Raw genomic sequence first — 20,903 nt, 5'->3', positions numbered from 1 at the left:
AAATTCAAAGCCTGAAGTTATGACTATTCATAAGTTTTCAAAAACATCTTTGGGTCATTTAAACAGCACTGCTTTAAAATTACACTATGTAAATCAAGTTTTAACTTTGAGATTATAGAATTTATAAGCTTGTAGCAAACTGCTTACCAAAAGGGTACACAAAAAGGTAAAAGCCTGACGTTTCGACCCTAGCAGAGTCTTTCTGGAAGGCTAAAAATTCAACTAATTTTGTTTTCTAGGAAGAAACTATAAAAAATTAAGACGAGCAGAGTATATTGTTCGAAACGCGGAGACCAAACCGGCTCTTCTCAGAGCCAACATACACACAAAAGAGATTTACACATGGTTGTACACGCAAGTTTACTAATTATTTAAAGTTTCTTCCTATTTCTCCACACCATGCAAAGCTTCAAACAATACTTATATTTGTTTTTCTTCCTTCACTGCTAAAATTCAACTAATTGTGTTTTCCTTCCTTTGCAGGCATGTCAGCCATGTTGGATGGGATCCTGAAAAGGGCTTTGATGTAAGTACTTTGAAATCAATAAATTGTTCACAATAAATAATCCGCTGAAAGTGGACTCAAACCCGATTTTTTGAAGTTCAACATTTCAGCCAGATATTTTATCATTGGTACCTCCACCAACTTGGCTAGGGACAGACTTTACTTTAGGCTGCCTTCGACTAGCTTCCCTGGGACGACCCTGATCTGCCCGCGGTGTACTTTCAAATAACTTTGGCGTCATTCCAGGGGCTCACCTGGGTCAGCCCCAAGTGCCCTGCTTGTTTGAGTGGGTCACTTGGGGGCTGGCCCGTGGTGCATGAGGTCACTATGACAGGGTGAGTGATCGTTCGTTTAGCTTTTAGTCAGGGGCTCACCCGAGTGAGCACTGCGGGGTCGACCCAGGGAAGCTAATCGACTGCTCCCTTAGAAGGGATAAGGGTTTAATCTAAACTATCAGATCTTTCTGTACCACAGGTTGATGAGATGGATCCAGTCCTCAAAGATTGGTTTCGCAAAATCGGTGTGTCGGATGCAGACCTAAAGGATCAGAATACAGCCTTGTTCATCAAGGACTTTGTGGAGGAATATGGTGGTTTCGAGGCCATCAAAAACCTTGCCGGTAAGTAGAAAGCAGGCATGTGTTTCCCAAGATTTGTTTTACTGATTTCAGGATTTTCTCAAACCTCCTTGTGCCTTCCAAATTGTATGCTTTATTTTTAAGAAGTAAAGCACATTGCCAGACGCACAAGGCCTGAAGGCCACTTTAAGGTGTGTGCTACAAATATTTTTTTTCCAGAGGCCATTGCCACCTACTTCTAGGGCTGAAACAGGGTTGCCCCTTTTACAGTCCATACGGATGTTGGCTTGGGATCATCAGTCCGAAGCATGGCTGATAGAGCAGAAAGAACTACATGTACATGTACCTTCCCCTGAATAAAAAAAAAATTATGTTCCTGGTGATACACAGCAGCTTTTTGAAACTTCGGCTTTGGATGTGGCTTCAGGCTCCGTCCTCTCGTCTTTAGCCCTGAGCGTGCACGAAAAGCCAGTGCAATTGTCCAAACGAGCTTGGAGCAAAGCTAGCCTGAGCGGAATCCCAAGCCAAAGCCCTGGTTTTCAAAAGGGCCACAGAGTCTGTAAAGATCTGAATTGTAAATCCTTGGAGGTTCTGGGTTTAGAATAATTAGTGGAAAGCCAGACTTGCATGCCATTTTCCCAGGAATTTGCACGTTCATCCAATGACGTCCAAATTATGTGCCCTGCCGTCGATTTCACAAAACTCTTCCTAACTTAAGATTAATCTTAGGACTTAGGATGAGTCCCTACCCTGCACTGTAGCATGCAGACCTTAAGATTAATCCTAAGTTAGGACGAGTAAGTCCTAACTCGAGATAAAACGAGTCCTAACTCTTTGTGAAATCGACTCCAGCTTGGTGTGTCTTTTAATTTTTGAGATTTTAGCTCTTGGCATGACGGTGTGAGAACCAACGCCTGTCTTGAAATAACTATTGATTGGATGCCTTCTTTAGTTTCACTTAGATTTATTTACAAAAATTCCACAGGCCAAATGCCTTGACAAAATGCACAGTCAGCTTCTTAAAATAAAATAAAGCAATTCTTTCTACTCTTTTACTGGGTCTGAAACCACTCAACTCCTTAGTGCTCAACCTAGTGCTTTCAACTTTTTACTGGGTCTTAAACCACCTCAACTCTTAAGTAGATTTCTCAACAGATTTGAAGCCTAAAACAGTTCTGTTCAAATGATCTCATGTGGTTTCATAGGAGTAAACAAGATTCTTGAAACTGTGATTATTGATTTAGATTCGTGTTGATTCAACTCACAAACTTTTACTTTTATTGTGTTAAATCTGCATTTTGTTATTTCTTTGTCTCTCTTCCTTTCAAGATACAAACCAGGCGCCCCCTCCCCCTCCCTCTCGCAGTTCCGCTCCACTTCCTCCACCACCCATGGGAAACCGTGGGGTTTCCCCACCACCCCCAAACCGTGGTCCTGCACCACCGCCTCCCCCTTCGCAATCATACCGTGGGGTGCCTCCACCCCCACCACCCTCCCGTGCCCTCCCCCCTACGCCCCCAATGGCAGCTCCACCCATGCCTCCACCAAGCATGCACCATCACTCACGCCCTGCTGCGGCCCCTGCTCCACCACCTCCTATACCATCTGGTGGAGGAGGAGGAGGAGGTCCCCCACCCCCTCCCCCACCCCCTCCACCCCGTATGGGTGCAGTGCCACCCCCGCCTCCTGTAAGCGGGGGTGGTGGTGGTGGTAATAGTCGTGGAGGGCTACTTAATGACATCCATAAGGGTATTGCTTTGAAGCGAGTGGATCCGGACGACAAACCTGCTCCTGCCAGCACTGGAAGAGGAGCTCTACTGGATCAGATCAGAGGAGGAAAGGCTCTGAAAAAGGTCAGGATGCAGTTCCTGGTGTCAGTGTAAAAACATTGTATCCCATAAAATGGCCCAGATGTAAGCTTGGGCGATACCACGATATTATCGAATATCGCGATACTGATTTGGAAACGACACATTTGTCACGTCGTATAAACCAAGACAGTATAAAAGCTATGTTTATTGGCTACAACTGGTTTTTCTTGATTCTTGGGCCAATTATGAACAGAACCTCCACAGTACAGTTTTCAAAATGACTTTGCTTTCAAATGAAAGTTTTGTACCAGAATTAGTGCTTATAACTATAGGATTAAGCGGCCATTTTGAAATTATGCAAATAAGGTCCTTTTCTGTTTCCAAAAGTGTTTTGAGGGGTCACCCCTTCTACAATTTATTTTTGTGGCCCAAGAATGTACCTGCTGAATTAAGTGCTTTGGGCCAGTCCGTCCTGATTCAACCCATAATGTACCTGTTGACGTTAAGTTTTTAAGTTTAGTGTCACCAATTTGCCTAGCCACAATTTTCTATTCTGTATCTGTCCACAGGTTGATGCAACTGAGCGCGAGTCTGAAGTAGCCCCGAATGCCCCTCAAGATGGTTTAGGATTAGCTTTACTCAATGCTCTCCAATCCAGGAAGCAAGTTATACACTCAGGTAAGTGATGTTTGAAGCTTTGCATGGTGTCGCAAAGAAGAAGTAACTATAGCTATATATATTTGGTTTACGATAACACCATTTGTGTATCTACTTGCCAGGTAGGGTTTGTTCTTTCTATATTCTACCACCACGGAGCAGATTAATCAGATTGTTCGGAAGACTTCTCAGTAAAAGAACTGTCCTGTTTTTTTAACTATTACCTGAGCGGAAGGTTTAGAAAATAGGTTGGGACTACTACTTTAGCTTATAGGATCTTAATTAACTGCACTACCGCGACGACGGTTGTCGAAATATGATCTCAACGTTTCGACTAGCTTGCTCTAGTCATCGTCAGGAGACTCTAGCTAATAAAGTAGCGGGTACTTACTCACTCACTCTTTAGGCATAGACAGCTTGGGTCCGTTGCGCTGATCTCCTATGTCCACAGTTAGTAGCTATGTTCCAGACTCAGCAGCTCTTCTATCCATCAGGGAGGTTGGCCACCACCAAGCCTAAGAAGTCTTGTTTCACCAGCACCACCAGTACATCTTTGTATCTACACCTTTATTTGGCAAATCCATTGAGTTTTTGTTTACGATTGGCACCTTGAGTTCTTGCTGCACCCGCTGCTGATAGGTCATTGGCCACCAACCTTCCAGTTTAGCCTTCAAAGCTGCAAGAAGGAGTGACCCACTGAAGACTTAAGACTGCCATCTGGACCCAGTTGCTTGAGCCAAGATGTCCTCGGGCTGCCTCTAGGTCTTCACCATAGAGTTATATATAAGAACTAGAGGGCGCACTGGTGATGCTGCTCGGACAAACGCGACGGGACCGCAAGGAGACAAAGGTGCGCCATTCTGTACGCGCATTGAGTAAGAAACACACTGTTTTGTCAACTTAGCAAATGGCCGCCTGTGCGCATGCCGGGTCGCGTATATAGGCCAGTGCGCCCTCTAGTTCTTATATATAACTCTATGGTCTTCACCAACCAGGTGCCAGAAGGATACTGCTTCTGAGGTTTACGGCCATGTAAAAACATAGTTGCGGGTACAACCATGTGTAAATGTCTCTTTGGAAGAGTGTTGGCTTTGAGTTGGCTCTGAGTTGGCTCTGAGTTGGCTCTGAGTTGACTCTGAGTGGTCTGGATGTTCCAAACAGTGTACTCTGCTCTTCTTCTGTGGTTACGCAAACATTGGATGAATATAACCCTCAAGGCAATGTGATTCAGCGCTTTCTTGTAATCACAACATTAGTTCGCTTGTAACACGTCAAACAAAAATCATGTTTTATCGGAACTATGTAAAATGAATAAAACTAACTCTAACTTAAAGGCACTGGACCCTATTGGTAGTTCTTCAAAATAATTGTTAGCATTACAGCTTACTTGGTAAACAAGCAATGGAGAGTTGTTGATATTATATAACATTGTGTTCTCTCTTTTTTTTTCCTGTGTAGATGACAGTGAAGAAGACTCGGATGAAGTGGATGATTTTGACGATGATGATGAATGGGAGTAATAACCTTGCTGATGAGATGAAGGGTTTCTTTAGTCATTCCGTAGTGGCTTATATTGGGATGGTTCGATTAGCTTCCCTGTGTCAACCCCGGGGGGCTCATTTTGACAAGACCTAAGCAAACGATACTCGCCCTCTCGTGGTGTCGTCATGCACCAGTCGGGGCAGCCCCAAGTGACCCGTTCCACAAGCAGGGCATTTGGGGCTGACCTGGGTGAGCCCCAGGAATGACGTCAAATATAATTTGATGTGTTTTTTCTACTTGAATATATAAATAGAATCCCTATGATTTTAAGTTATTTATGTATTTGTTTTGACTTAATGTTTATGTTTGATTATAATTCACATATGAGCTTCCAAAATCAGTTCAAGTTTTTCATAATACTGTTAATATACTTAATAATTATTTGATGTTGGCTTAATATAAAGGCGTATTAAGCACAGTACTTTCCTGTGAACACCAACATCCACAGGCATCTATTACATTAATTGTTTTGTATAATCTGTTAAACTAATATACTTCTTCATCCTTTTCTTACAGGTAAATGCCTGCTGTAGTCCCTTATAGCAGGAATGCAGAGCAACATCGTCAAGACAAGAGCTACCAGCGAGACTGAAAATAAACTCTGAGTCTCAACTCTGCGTGATCGTATCATTTTTGAAAACTTTGGACGTCCCCTAAGCAAGACTCAGAGCTGCCAACTTTCCCTGATCTATGTTCTGATGAACACCTTTAAAAAAAATTCCCTGAACAGTGTTCAGATCCTAGTTCAAGACCCCTTTTATAAGCAATGTGGGCGGTGCTGGGCGGGCCATGCCCAGATCTAACAAATTTCACCCAGCACTCTGAGCAAAGTACACTGTGCTGCCTAGCACAGATTTCCCCCCAGATTGCACTTCAGCAATGATGGCCCCATATCTAAACATGGATAAATTTGTTGAACCTCTCGCTCTTGGTGAACTAAATTGAATTTAGAACCTACCACTAAAATTTGTCTAGCTACAACACTGTCCCTGAATATGGGAGCTTTTCCCCCTATTATAGTGAATGTAGTTCTAAATATCTTCCTGCTTGTTGTTTAAAGTCTCCCCGATCGCAATATGCAAACATTGGCAGCTCTGCAGACTAAATAGTGTAACTTAATACATTTTCCATGATTAAAAAACAACACATTGCTAAATCCACATCTCTAGATCTGGAGAAACTGTTCCCAGAAGCTCCATGGTACATAGACAGTTCCAGGGATAACCCGAACATGGAAATGTCACCATTTCAACATACCTTAAATTTAGATACTAGTTCTAGACCCTTTTGGCAGCAATGACATCGCACCCCTGATTTAGGAACGCATCCTGTTGGTTTTTTATTTTGACGATTGTTGCTCTTCCTTCTTGTGGCCGAGAGTGTGTGTAGTATTCCACACTCAATGATGACGCTTGATTGGACAAGCCACTTTGTTGTGGATCCAATCAGGCTGATGGAACGGCTGCAGAAATTACCCCCTAACTCCCTATAGGCAGTGTCCGTAACGGGACTTCGGCTACGGCTGCGGCTAGATCAGTGCGTCTGCCAGTGTTAAAGAATAGGCAGACCAACGCGATGTAGCCATAGCTGTAGCTGTTTCGGACTCGACCTTACACTCTAAAGGGTAACCAGTTGCTGCGACCTTGCTTGACCTCATTAAGATCAGATCAGAGTTAACTCAATGGCCTTAATGATCAAGCCAAGAGAGGTCACGGCTACTGGTTACCTTTTAGAGTCTACTGCAAATATCACATGACCTTGGAGGATATTGCAGACATGCAACTTTTCAGCTGATCAGGGTCCAATTTCATGGCTCTGCTGAATTTCGTGCTTACGATCACGATTCCCTGCTTACGTGCAAGCACCGAATTTCTGCGCTAGCCTTGTAAGCGTAGAATGCTTACTAACGTTGAGTACGCACGCGCAGAAGCCAAAATTTGCTGCTAACCCGTGAAATACGCTTGCCGTAAGCACAGAATTCCCTGCTTCCATAAGCGCCGATTCTGTGCTTACGGTAAGCAGAGCTGTGAAATTGGGCCCTAGCAAGTGAAGTGGTCAAGTGCTCTGTGGTCATGTGATTGAAATGTCGTAGATGGACAAGTGTTTCCGAGAAAATGCCAAATGAAACACTTGCACATCGCAATTAAATTATTTAATATGTATATACTTGAATTTTTCTTAGCGGATTATTTTGTTTAGTTTGTTTATTTACGAAAGTTTGTTTCCGTTCTTGTAAAATCCTTCTTAGATGAATTTTAATGGTGTAAAGCTTGGATAGGGATTAAAGAATAATTATGATAAAAAGATGAAGTTACATACACCAACTGAGCATTGAAACATTGTACAAATAAGACTTGCTATAAACTTAGTTGATATTAACCTTGTATGTATTATTTAATGTAGAGTATGATTTTGCTTCCATTTTTATTCCCTGTAAAGTTTAGGTAAGGCAAGTGTAATTTTAAGACTTTTTTTTGGTGGAAGTCAGACAAAATTCCTACACATGTGTAGGTTAATTTGTTTGCATCAAGTGAACTTTAATTTGGTGTCAACAGAAGTACCACTATCATTCAGAACCATTTAACAATGCCCTTTAGGATGTACATGTACAATAGGTGATAAATTAAAAATGTACCTATACGTATACTATCTATCTGGTTTTCTTGTGGTAAGATCATATCAGTGTGATGAGGGTAATTATGTCATGTGCGTCTCTTAAAGACAGTGGACACTATTGGTAATGGACCTTATGCACATGACGTCATTTCAGTACGGCACCCCCGCATTGAGGTCAAAAGGAGGTTGTTCATTGGCCAATCTATGTGCGTTTCGATTGTTTCGTCACCGTTTGACCTCAAAGATGGCGGCTGGATGACAGCAATGCATAAGGTCTATTGTCAAAGACGAGACTTCTCACTTGCTGTATCTCAACATATGCATAAAATAACACACAGGTGAAAACTTGAGCTCGATTGGTCGTCGGAGTTGCGAGATAATAATGAAAGAAAAGACACCCTTGTCACACGGAGTTGGGTGCTTTCAGATGCTTGATTTCTCACAATGTTTTATACTATCAACCCCATTACTCGTTACCAAGTAAGGTTTTATGCTAATAATTCTTTTGAGTATTTACCAATAGTGTCCACTGCCTTTAAACTGAACAAATTGTTGGTCTTTTTGTGTCTTTTTATGTTTTTTTTTTTTTGAGGGGGTATGATTTTGATATTGGACATAAAGGTGTAAAGTTATACTGTAATCTGTGAGAAGGAAGGGTTTTATTTCTGAGTTGTAGTTGACCGGGGCAAATTTCAAGCAAAAATTGAGTGGTGAACCAGTTGCAACATAGCAACTTTATCAAAATCGGAAGACATGAGGTAAAAAAGTGCGTTGGTCTGACATGGAATGACCCATATTCAACATTATGGGTGGAGCATTAAGCACTTTGACCCTAGCCTGTTAGACAAACTGATAGCCTACTGATAAACCTACATAAATCAACCTCATTAATGTTCAGCAGTTTGACTCTGGAGTTGTTGTGGTGAGTTGTGACTTAATTTACTTCCCCAATTAATTAGTAAATGACTAGTTGTTTCTTAAAATGAATTGTAGCAAAAGTTGAGTATTATTTTTTCAATTCAATTCAATTCAATTCAATTCACTTTATTTCCAAATCCAAACAAATAAACAAAACAATTATCTTGATGTGCCATCCTTTTTTGATACTGTTTTTATCAGCTCCATAATTCCGAGTCAGCAGAATCGGAGGGGAGGACACCCCAGTTTTTAGACCCACCGGCCTCCTGTGCTCCTTCAGCCGAAATGGCGAACGCTCATCAACAAAAGAATGCAGCCCAAAATAATCGACCCTCTAAACTACTCAGCCAGTCTGAAAATGACCAGGTGTTTAACCTTATGGGAAGGAGGTGTGTGGTAAGTGAATTTCTTTTTGAATTTATAAATAAAATAGAGGTGATGTCGTGTGGTGATGATTTATGTATCCATGAAATTAGCCCACCTTGTTGAGCTGTTAATGGCTCCGCTTTTAACATCGGTCTCATCACTGTAGCCCACCTTGATGAGCTGTTAATGGCTCCGCTTTTAACATCGGTCTCATCACTGTCACGACAGTGATGAGACCGATGTTAAAAATGAGACCGATGTTAAAAGCGGAGCCATTAACAGCTCAACAAGGTGGGCTAGGATGGAGGAAGAAAATCCTCCGTCCATGGGTGATGTTACTCAGCTGAACTGTCATGTAGCGCTAGTGCAGGCATCATATCACTCATCATTAGAGACGAGAGGTTGGATCGGTAAATACTAATATTATAATAATAATTAAGCAAAAGGTAGTTTGAAATTTCATGTATGAATTTGTTTGAATTAATGAAATATTCATGATTTTAATAGATGATTGATAGATTCTATCGAAACATTTCCGTATCCTGCCCCCATTTTTTCATTCCTTATGAATTTTAGTATCCAACTTACTCAACCAAATGAAATATTTTTTTTTTGTAAAAAGCGGTGATAAAGCAGTGGCAGGATACCATAAATCTTTCTGATTTTTACTTGTTTTCTTCATACTTTAAACCAAGGCAAAATTGCAATGTCCAGCCAGCCAGTGGATCTTCATTCATTCATCTCCTGTATTAAACTTAAAGCCTAAAACTTAAAAGGGGCTGTGTTATTATAATCAAAGTAGTTCAGTAAATGCCATTATTTTCTTCTATTGTTGCTTGTGCATGGATGGATTTAGACTTAGTGCATAGTGCCACTGTTCATGGAAGAAGGAAATGTACTTTCCTTCCTCCATCGTGCCACAGTTGAAATGGAATGGTGCTATGATTATGTATTTAAATCCTGTTATTGTAAATGCATTGCCCGAGTTCAAAACATCAACACCTTCTATATGATGGGCTTCCTCTTCTTTAGCTAATTGAGTTTGGGGAAATTACATACTTTTTAGCACAAGAGTAGTATTCAGGTGCTGTTCCAGGCCTGGTACTTCTCGGAGGCAACAGATGCGATTGCCTCCATGCCCCTTGGTCATTGCCTTGGTGCCTTCGAAATGCTTCCTACAAAATTAACAATTTTCTCATAGGGTGCCCTTTAGTTTCTAGAAGTACCCTTTACCAAGGAGAAAATGACTTGGTGCCCTTGCCGTTTTAAAAACGAAGCATAACAATAATGAAACTTGTCTGTTGACAGGCTTTGGCGACGACTGTTGTACAGCTATTCCTTGCTCAGCCCCCAAACACCTGGACCAAGAAGCACTGTGGGGTCGCATGCTTCATAAAAGACATCAACAAACGCTCGTACTACATCAGGATCTTTGATATTACGGTGAGACTAGAGGCCATAATAAGAGTTGTTAATTGAGAGAGTTGTGACAACTTGCAAAGAAAAACAAACCCGGGGGTGCTAGACCACTGGATTGTGCTGCATTTGGGCCAAAAAAGTTGCCAGACTTGTCAAAATCTGATCAAAATGTACGTGACCAAAGAAAACTGGTTTATTTATGTTGCAACTCTCTTAATACACAGCTCTAGCCATAACCATGAATAATGTAGGTAGCTGGAGTCAACAAACGTAACTTGATGTAAATGTCATTGGCATCCCATTACAATATTGTCAACATGGATTATCAATGACTGAAGCCCCGCCCAAATAGCAGCTGTCTATCATTCAACAGTGCCAACATTAAAGCCATCCCATTATACACTTTCGGAACAGAAACAAAAATAAAAGTTCACAGATTTACAAAGAACTTACAGGGTTTACAGAAGGTAATGGTGAAAGACTTCTCTTGAAATTTCTATTCCATGAAATGCTTTACTTTTTAAGAAAACATTAAAACAATTATCAATTCTCGATATCGAGAATTACGGATTTATTTTAAACACATGTCATGACATCGAGAAACGTGCGGAAATAAGGGTGCGTTTTCCCATTATTTTTTCCCAACTTCGATGACCGATTGAGCCTAAATTTTCACAGGTTTGTTATTTTTATATATAAGTTGTGATACCTTAAAGGCAGTGGACACTATTGGTAATTACTCAAAATAATTATTAGCATAAAACCTTTCTTGGTGACAAGTAATGGGGAGAGGTTGGTGGTATAAAACATTGTGAGAAACAGCTCCCTCTGAAGTGCCATAGTTTTGGAGAAAGAAGTAATTTTCCACGAATTTGATTCTCGAAATTAACCATCTAAACGCACACAACTTCGTGTGACAAGGGTGTTTTCTTTCATTATTATCTCGCAACTTTGATGACCGATAGAGCTCAAATTTTCACAGGTTTGTTATTTTATGCATATGTTGAGATACACTGTGAAGGCTAGTCTTTGACAATTACCAATAGTGTCCACTGCCTTTAATGCAGTTTACCGAAAGTGTCCAATGGCTTTAACAAGGATAGCCTGATACCTGCTGCATGGCCCTTCTATTGCAAAAAAACTTTAACTCAAAATTGTCCCTCACATTTGTTCCTTAGCAGAGTCTTTCTAGAGGTCTACCGAAAGTGTCCAATGGCTTTAACAAGGATAGCGTGATACCTGCTGCATGGCCCTTCTATTGCAAAAAAACTTTAACTCAAAATTGTCCCTCACATTTGTTCCTTAGCAGAGTCTTTCTAGAGGTCTCCAAAACTGTAACAATAACAATTTGTCCACCGTTCAATTCTACAGAAAAATCAGATGGTATGGGAGCAAGAGCTGTACATCCAGTTCAAGTATAATGTCATCAGTAACAAGCCCTTCTTTCATACATTTGCAACAGATGTAAGTATTGTATAGTCTCTTTGGTATATCTTTAGGTTTTTGACTTGATTACTCATAGAGTTGAAAGGGTAGTTTATCACACCCAAAGGCAACAATTGAACATAAGGCGCGCGGTCCATTTAGGGCCGGTTCGGCAACCATCACACGATTGCCACAAACGATTATTTTACAGAGGGTCAATCGGTTGAGTTTCAGGACGCAATCGTTTCCAGAGATTATAGAAAGACTTACTCAGGTGAAACACAAAAGAGTTGGCACTTGACTGTGGTTTACAACTAACAAAAGAGTTCGCCTACACCAGGCTATCACTGACACTTCCACCGCTAATCCCTCGCTAATCCAACTAATTCTCCACGGCCAGGAGTACTGGTAACAATGGTTTGGTTTTGGCTTAATGTGGTGTGCCCGCCCAGGTTGTAGCTTTTTCTTAGCATCATGAATGAACGTATTTTGGGGGGCAAAACACGGCTTTGAACATCGTGTTGCGTAATTCAAGTCGAAAAAATCGGGACTCTTGATTTTGAGAGGTAGACCCAAACGGAAATCATAAAAATATTTATTAAATAAACAAGGCTGTTTCAATTGATAAGTTGGTTAACGGATCGCGGTGAACGATTTTCTACCGCGATCCGCTGGGAAAATTGGGGGAAATAGAAATTTCCCATTTCGTTTGTTTTGACGAACCTTTGGTCACATTTTATCTAGACTATATAATCTTATTCAATTGGATGTTTGTTATCTGATGTGTACCTCGGGTTCATTACATTATTTTTGAGCAGTTGTTGTAGTCACGCCCGCCCTGATTGTTGTAAGTTAAACCAGTCATTTCAATAAATTAACTCAGTCAGTTCTTTAACTTTTCATTCAACTCGTTGTTCTTAATAGTTACACCTTGCAAACATTTATGGTTTGCAAACCTATGGTTTCAAGTCAACAGTCTCAAAATGTCCCTGAATTGGACAGCGCCATCATTTATTTACCAACAAAATGTTCTGATAATAAGATCCGTTAATTTACTCCAATTAAGCATAAAACAAACAAGTACACACACATACATTAGGTATTTTTTATTGCAGTCTTTTTTATTAATGCAATGGTATTTCTTCTTCAATGCCAACAGTATAATGTTTAAAATTAAAAGTATTCAAAATTAAACCTTCTGACGAGGACGTACTGATTACAATCCTATTTGCAGATCACACCCAAATTCAACAACCTGGTCATACGTTTATTAAAAACATACACATTAGTTGGGAAACATTCTTAGTTGGTCACAACCAACCAAAAATTGAGTTCGTCTTGAACGCTCAAATGCATGTATACATGTACATGATGTACCCATGTGAGGTACATTGACATTGCCAGCGCTAGGCAAAGCCAACCAGCAAATACATGACAACAAGAGGTAAAGTAGAATGTCAGGTTATACTTCATCGGTCCTAAATGGACCGTGCGCCTAAGTTGTTTCTGTTATTTCAGTTGAAAAACACAAGATCGTTGGACTTGTAAATTCTTGAGTTTACTGGCCTTCGTTAAAACCCACTGGCCTTCGCTAAAATCCACTGGCCGCGGGCATATGGTAGATTTTTAAATTCAAACCCTGGTCAAAAATCACAGTGCCATGTCATGGGTACCAGCTGTGACTGGTATCCAGCTCATTTCTGCTCAGCAGAAAGTTGTTTGAAAAGCATTGTTTTCTTTTTAAAGCAGATTTGGGGCGAGCCCTTTTGAAAAATTAGGGTTCCAGCTCTATAAATGTCAATTGCAGGGATGGGAAATGGTTAATTCCGTTTTGTGGATGTACTTATCGGGAAAGCCAATCTCCTTGCAAAGCCAACTGACTCATGCTTGGCGCTAAACAAAATATTAACAAATAGAGGGCTTCCTTTTTAATTGATAAGGATTACTTGGAAATTTGAAGCCAGTATTCTAAATTAAAGTAGGATATGAAGCTATTTGTGTGAAGTATAATTACTACATTTTGTTTTACCATCCTCGGTCATTGGACCCACTTTTTGGTAAGTGTCAAAGACCATTGTCCTCACGTGGTGTATCCTAACATATGCATAACATAACAAACCTTTGAAAATTTGGGTTTAAATTGGTCATTGAAGTTGCAAGAAAATTATGACCGAAAAAACACTGTTGGTGCATAGAATTGGGTGCTTTCAGATGCCTAAGAATCAGGCACGAAAACTTTCTTAGAATCAAATTGGGTGAAAACTTACCCTTTCTTTTAAACTACATGTACTTTACTTCAGGGGGGATCATTTCTATCAATGTTTTATAATCAATAGCTCTTTACCAAGTAAGTGGTCTTCACCAAGTAAGTTATTATGGTCATTAAAGACACTGGACACTATTGGTAATTGTCAAAGACCAGTCCTACATGTAGGTGTATCTCAACATATGCATAAACTAACAAACCTGTTAAATTCAAGCTCATTTGGTCGTCGAAGTTGGCAGATAGTAATGGAAGAAAAAACACCCTTATCACACGAAGTTGTGCTTTCAGATGCTTGATTTCGAGACCTCAAATTCAAATTCGTGAAAAAATTACTTGTTTCTCGAAAACTATGTTACTTCAGAGGGAGTCGTTTCTCACAATGTTTTATACCAACAAAAGCTCTCCATTACTCATTACCAAGTAAGGTTTTATGTTAACAGTTATTTTGAGTAATTACCAAAAGTGTCCACTGCCTTTAACCTACTGTGGAGTACTTACCAAAAGTACACCTTGCCTTTAAACCATTCTTCACATCTCATTACCTTTATTGGGTGTATCCATAATTAACTAAGTACAAGGTTAAACCTTGGATGTATCTATTGTTAGCTATAAATGTTAAGCTACCCCCATCCTTGAATTTTAATTGCAGCTGACTGCCTTCAATCCATCAAGTCAACTGATACTAATATATATTTGGTTTGCGGTAACACCATGCGTGTATCTACTTGCCAGGTAGAGTTGTTCTTAGAGAACTGTCTTGCTTTATTCTACTGCCGCTGAGTAGATAATCGGTGGTTCGGGAGACTTCTCAGTTCTGAAAAGAACTGTCCTGCTTTTTAACTATTACCAGGGCGGATGGTATAGAAAATAGACTGGACTACTACTTTAGCTGATAGGATCGTAATTAACTGTACTACCGCGGAGTCAGTTCTGAATTTGTCTCAAACTGAGAAGTCTCCCGAACCTCCGATTATCTACTTCACGGCAGTAGAATAAAAGCAAGACAGTTCTCTAAGAACAAATCTACCTGGCAAGTAGATACAGACATGGTGTTACCGCACACCAAATATACATTGATACCTCACCATGCAATGCCTCAAATCCTATACAACTGATACTAATTGTGTAGGATTCCTACTACCTCCAATAGATGAATGTCAAACCTTCCTCAATCCTTCAAAATCATCAAAATCCTCCAGATGATTTTTGAAGGACTCTGAGAAAGTTGGAGTTAAAATGTGAATTTGTTTAAGCTGTCGTTTTTAACATTAGGAAATCTGTATATTTCCCTTCTAGAAATGCTGGGCAGCCCTGAACTTTGCGAGTGAATCTGAAGCCAGTGAATTCTCACAAGCTATCCACGCTAGGCTTCAGGCTAAGCGGGATCGTAGAGCAGGTAAGTTCCTATAATACAACAATAATAATAATAATAATAATAATAATAATAATAATAATTGTGGCTTCTTATACAGCGCACATGTCCGTCACACAGTGACGCTCCTGGCGCTGTAATATACAGTATTTTCTGCCAGATGTGGGATTACGTTTGAAATATGAGACCTAATTGTGGTAGCACCATGTTATGTTTTACAAGGTGCTGTGGCGCAATTTGCTGCCGATCGGACCAGGAACACTGGGGCGAACCACCACTTTCCACTGCACCGCCACATTGTGCCAAACTACGGTAACTTCTACACATGATAACTCGCGCGTTAGCATTTTGAACGATCCAACGGAGCATTCCTGTGGTCCAATGAATCGGTCCATGTTTGCGTGTAAGGATACTTGACCGATCCAATAAGTAGGTTTCCTACTGTTTTTAGATGCTACTGAAAGATGCACCCTAGCATTACATTGTCATACGTCCTTATGCAATACTGTCTTGTCTGGAAATTGTGTAAATTATTGAGTAAGACACATGAAAAGTTACGAAGACAGTGGTTCGTTATGTCTTTGTGTTCAAAACCTTGCACTACCAGCTTCCAATCAATGGTTGCGCGGTGTGCAGCACATGCAAGCATGGATTGGTCTAAAAAAAAATTGTTGTAGGATTGCAGAAATCTTTTAAATTATTTGTAACTTGCAAACATATTTCAAGGATTTTGATGGTTTGATCATCGTAGTGAAATAAATGCATCTCTGTGTCTGTTTACATATTTAAATTATCTGTTGTTATTGTTGTTTATTTGCAGAGAAGAAATGTCAAGCTCGACCCGCAACTTCCAGGAACCGCCCGAGCGCTGCTCTTTCATTGCCTGCTCCCAGTAAGTAACACTGCTTTTGAACAAGCTCGCATTTATAAACCTAACTATTACTATTTTAACAATAATTATATCATTTTATGCCAAAACTCCTCAATGTTATCTAGGATGAACAAGTTGCGTAGTTAAAATTTCGAACCATCGGCATCAGGGGAGGTGCCTGCAACAAGTGTTTGTCAAAAATTTGCACTTCAAGATGGGTCGAAAAAATCAAAATAATCAACAGGTTTAGCCTGTGGACATATTTCAAAGTCCTATTTTGACGATTCTGTAAATTGAACAGGTTATCCTGCAGATAATTTATTGGTGCAGGAACATTTCCAATACTTTGGCGGATTCCAATACTTTGGTTTGGGGGGAGGGGGTGGCAAAAAACGTAAAATTTGTAAAAATATTACCACATTAAATCAGTGTTTTTGAGGTGTGCCCCCTTTTTATCCTACCAAAACTCAAATACCTGCAGTGTCAGTTACGTAAGATCGAAGATTTTAGTTTTCCTCGTTTCAACTGTATGGAAATGGTCGCTCTGTGGCTCGTTGGTGAAATGTATGTCACTGTTTATGAAGCCATGGTCTCTTCTTCTTGGACAAAGAGAGAGATAATGTGTTTCGTTGGAAGTAAACTTTCCGAGAATGTGGGCATAAGAAAAACTATAACATAAATGTAACAGACACTTCTTACCATGTATGCATCCATCCTAAGTTCCAATTTTTCTGTAGTTGCGGTTGCGGGTGCTTGTGCTTTTAGATCATGTCTGCTACAGCAGTAGTTTCAAATTGCTTTAAGCTGCTTCAGCGTTTGTTAAGTGTAACGCCATAGCATTAATTGCCACCTTGACCTGGGGTGGATTTCACAAAGAGTTAAGACTTGTCTTATCTTGAGTTAGGCCAAGTTACCCATCCTAACTTAGGACTAGCCGTAAGTTTTTAATACCTCCCAGGACTAGTCCTAGGCTAGGACTATCTTAGCCCTATATAGGACTCTTCCTCTGTACACAGATACAGAGTCCTAACTATTAAGGCCCGTTTCTGGGGCGGAAAAATTTCAAAGCTTCGTAACTCAAATCTTACCTGCAACAAGCCACTAATTTCAACAGATTCACTTTCGATGGCGGCATACATTTTTCTGCGGTGGGTTTTGGTCCTCATATATTCCTCACAAATCCGCCATTTTCGTGTAATAATGCAGCTTCCAATGTTAAAAAATTCCTTTTGATCGTTTTCTCAGTGTTGTCTGTTGTCGTGCGTACACGTATACATTCGCGTGCAAGACGCATAATGCAAGCTTAAACGCATGAATTCTTGGTCACCGTATCTTGACTGCACAGCGTTAACACGCAACACAATTCAAATTTGTGCGTCGTGCGTCTTGCGTACACATGGCAGACTGAGAGTACGAACAAAAATGGGAATTCCTTAACGTTGGGAGCTGCATTATTTCATGAAAATGACGGATTTGTGAAGAATAACTTACGATCAAAACCCACCGCAGAAAAACATATGCTACCATTGAATGTGAATCTGTTGAAATTAGTGCTTTCTTGCTGGTAAGATTTGAGTTATGAAGTTGTGAAATTTTTCCACCCCAGAAATGTACCCTGATGTCCAGGACGTCACTGTAGTACAATACGAAAGTGTAAGGCCGCCAGGGCTAGGACTATCTGTGTGACTCGACCTCAGCACGTACAGGATATTTATTCAATCCGAAGATGCAAGCTATAAGTTTGCTTTGGGTTGTCAAAATTAAAACTGTGTTCCTTGTTACATGTAGAAGTCAAAACAATATCCGAAAATCCTGAGCCATAAACCAGGTACTTTCGGCCAAAACTCAAAACTGGATTTATTTCCTAAGGAAATTGATTGTCCTTTTTTAATAAGAGCTATCAAGTGATCACTTCTGAATAGAGTTTCGGTATTATGATGTCCAGGCTATACTTTATAAAGGGAAAGTTCACTTGATAAAATCATTGGTTTTTTCCTAACTGAATTCCCACAAGCCCATGGATCCGCTAATTTGCAATAACACACCATACAACCAACAGGTACTAAGAGATTTTTTTTCTGCAATTCTCAATAGAATTGAAATATACATAATTTATCATTTTATATTGTAAATACTTGTAGTTACATGTTGTTAAAGTTCTGTTTGGCTCTCCTAAATGGCCGACCGTGTAAGTCGACGAGGAGAATCGAAAACCGTGCAATTTTGAGGCATGTTTGTGTGGATCATTGTATTCTACTTTTACAACATCTTGCTACCCATGATGCATTTTAAAACAAACGGTTACAAACGCTTTTTAAAGACCAACTCGACCGATCCAAGGCAACTTGTTCCTTTATAGACTAAAGTAAAAACTTTTGAGAAAGACTTTACTACGGTCAAAGGGCCAGGCCTTTAACTATTTTTAAACAAAATTCAGCATCAGTGAATCTGCTACTTACCACCTACATGTAGACACAAAAAGAAATAGAATTCACAACATTGTGTAGTTTAAAACATAATTGTTTTAATGCTTTATTAATGCTTTCTATGTTTTCATTCAGACAGATTATATTTTTGTTCTGTTTCTTAGAAAAGTACTAATGGAATCTGTTGTATCCAATACAGTGTTAGTTATTAGCATTCTGCCAAAATGCCCCTTGATTAGAATTCAGTAAAAGCAATGGGATGAACCATTTCTCACATTCTGACGCTTGGTGTCCTTTCTGTAATTACCAAACATGTACAGTGCCTTTTATTAGCTTTACTTGAGAGAGAATGACTTATACCTGTAGTAGTTGTAGTAAAGTATTAAGATGTCTCCCCATCTTGTGATGTGACATCCTCATCATTCTCCCTTCTATTGCAGTCAGAGTGTATTAACAACAACCCTAACAAAAATTCTATCTAGATGCAAAAGCAGTGGTAGTCCTCGGCAATGTTTAATTGACGCAGAAATTGTGAAAACTGAATTTATCTCATTCTTTCTTAAAATGCTGTAGCCTGCTTTCTTGGTGCCAAGCCTGCTAGATTTGTTAATGATTTCTATCTCGCAATCAATTTCATAGTCATCTCGCTCTAAAGCAGGCAACCTTTGTTTCAGCTGCAAATGTACATCTGCAAAATGACTGCAAGCTTAGAAAATCAAATCATGGCAAAAATGAGCTATCATTGGAATGACTTTGTGGAGTTGAAATACATTCTTCTTCTGTTTTCCTTCAGTTTTTCAAAGGCAGCTTTGGTTGTGTCTGTTGCTAGATTACCAATTCTAGTGGTGGGCATTGAATCAAATGTTTTTGAAGTATACAAGGACAAGCAAACTAAATTATTCACTGATCCATTAGGGTCCGCCCACGGCGCATGTGTAAACAAGAATATGTATGCCTCTCCAATGCCATTCTGCACAACTCTGCCGCACGCGCCAAGCATAGGCGCATGTATGTTGGACTTCATAGTGTCGGACTTTTGATTGTGCAATGGTGAGGCGGAGCTTAATGGATTGTTCTATTATGAGGTCATTATTGCTGAAGTTCAAGCTTCAGGCATGAGGCCATGTTTCCAAACTGTTCATGTTATTGGACCATGCAATAAGTTGAATGGCCTTTTGACTGTGTTCTTTCTCTGCCGCTTGTTACTCCTTATCATTAGCTATGTGGCAGATCAATGAGAGACAATATTTTGATTTATTCTTGGGCAAATCTGTGCTGGGCTGCACAAAGTATTTTGCTTGGAGTGCTGGGCAAAATTGTGAGTCCTTGGCAAGCCCGCCCACCACCACCCACCGTGGCTGCAACCACTGGCTGTAGCATAACCAAACTCAATGTGGACATGTTCTTAACTTTCAAATCATGGCTTTATGAATCCAGAATTGACCATATCATCAGCAAAAACACCTACCTGGGCCCAATATCATAGAGCTGCTAAGCACAAGAATTTGCTTTGCATGAAATTTCATACCTAGATAAAAACAGGATTACAAACCAAATTGTTGCTTATTGCTTGTTACTGATATCACATGGAAATTTGGTTGTAATCCTGTTTATATCAAGGAAGAAATTTCATGCTAAGCAAATTTTGTGCTTAACTTCAGATGGTTGGTTGTACCCTAATCATTTTGTTCATGTATTTCCTCACCGTCCGCGGCTTGAATCTAACACTGGACCAGAGGCTAGTGATTTTAGTGTCGGACCAGTAAACTATTGACTGGTTGAGTCCGCTGGTCTTGTGTTTTTCAACTGAATGATAATTGTGTAATATTTTTGTGACAAAATAGTTGCCTATGAGTATGATAAATATCTGTCAATTCTGTTAAAGACAGTGGACACTATTGGTAATTGTTAAAGACCAGTCTTTTCACTTCATGTATCTCAACATGTACATAAAATAACCAACCTGTGAAAATTTGAGCTCAATCGGTCTTCAAAGTTGAAGTTAATAATGAAAGAAAGAACACCCTTGTCACACGAAGTTGTGTGCTATTAGATGCTTGATTTCGAGATCTCAAATTCTAAACTTGAGGTCTCAAAATCAAATTCGTGGAAAATTACTTCTTTCTCGAAAA

The 20,903-nt window shown here is 39.9% G+C and overlaps 1 protein-coding gene across 1 annotated transcript in view; it reads left to right on the top strand.

Moving 5' to 3' along the window:
* Nucleotides 1-20,903, top strand: part of LOC139954431 (uncharacterized) — a 95,789-nt gene that overhangs the window by 9,656 nt on the left and 65,230 nt on the right. The window contains exons 4-6 of the mRNA XM_071954230.1: nt 11,783-11,875; nt 15,399-15,498; nt 16,295-16,366. Coding sequence (XP_071810331.1) covers nt 11,783-11,875; nt 15,399-15,498; nt 16,295-16,366 — 265 coding nt within the window. The remainder of the gene's footprint in view (nt 1-11,782; nt 11,876-15,398; nt 15,499-16,294; nt 16,367-20,903) is intronic.

Source organism: Asterias amurensis, chromosome 2 (assembly GCF_032118995.1).
Source record: "Asterias amurensis chromosome 2, ASM3211899v1".
NCBI lineage: Eukaryota > Metazoa > Echinodermata > Asteroidea > Forcipulatida > Asteriidae > Asterias > Asterias amurensis.
The sequence above is the reverse complement of the archived record's forward strand: the minus strand, read 5'-3'. Positions and strand labels throughout refer to the sequence as shown.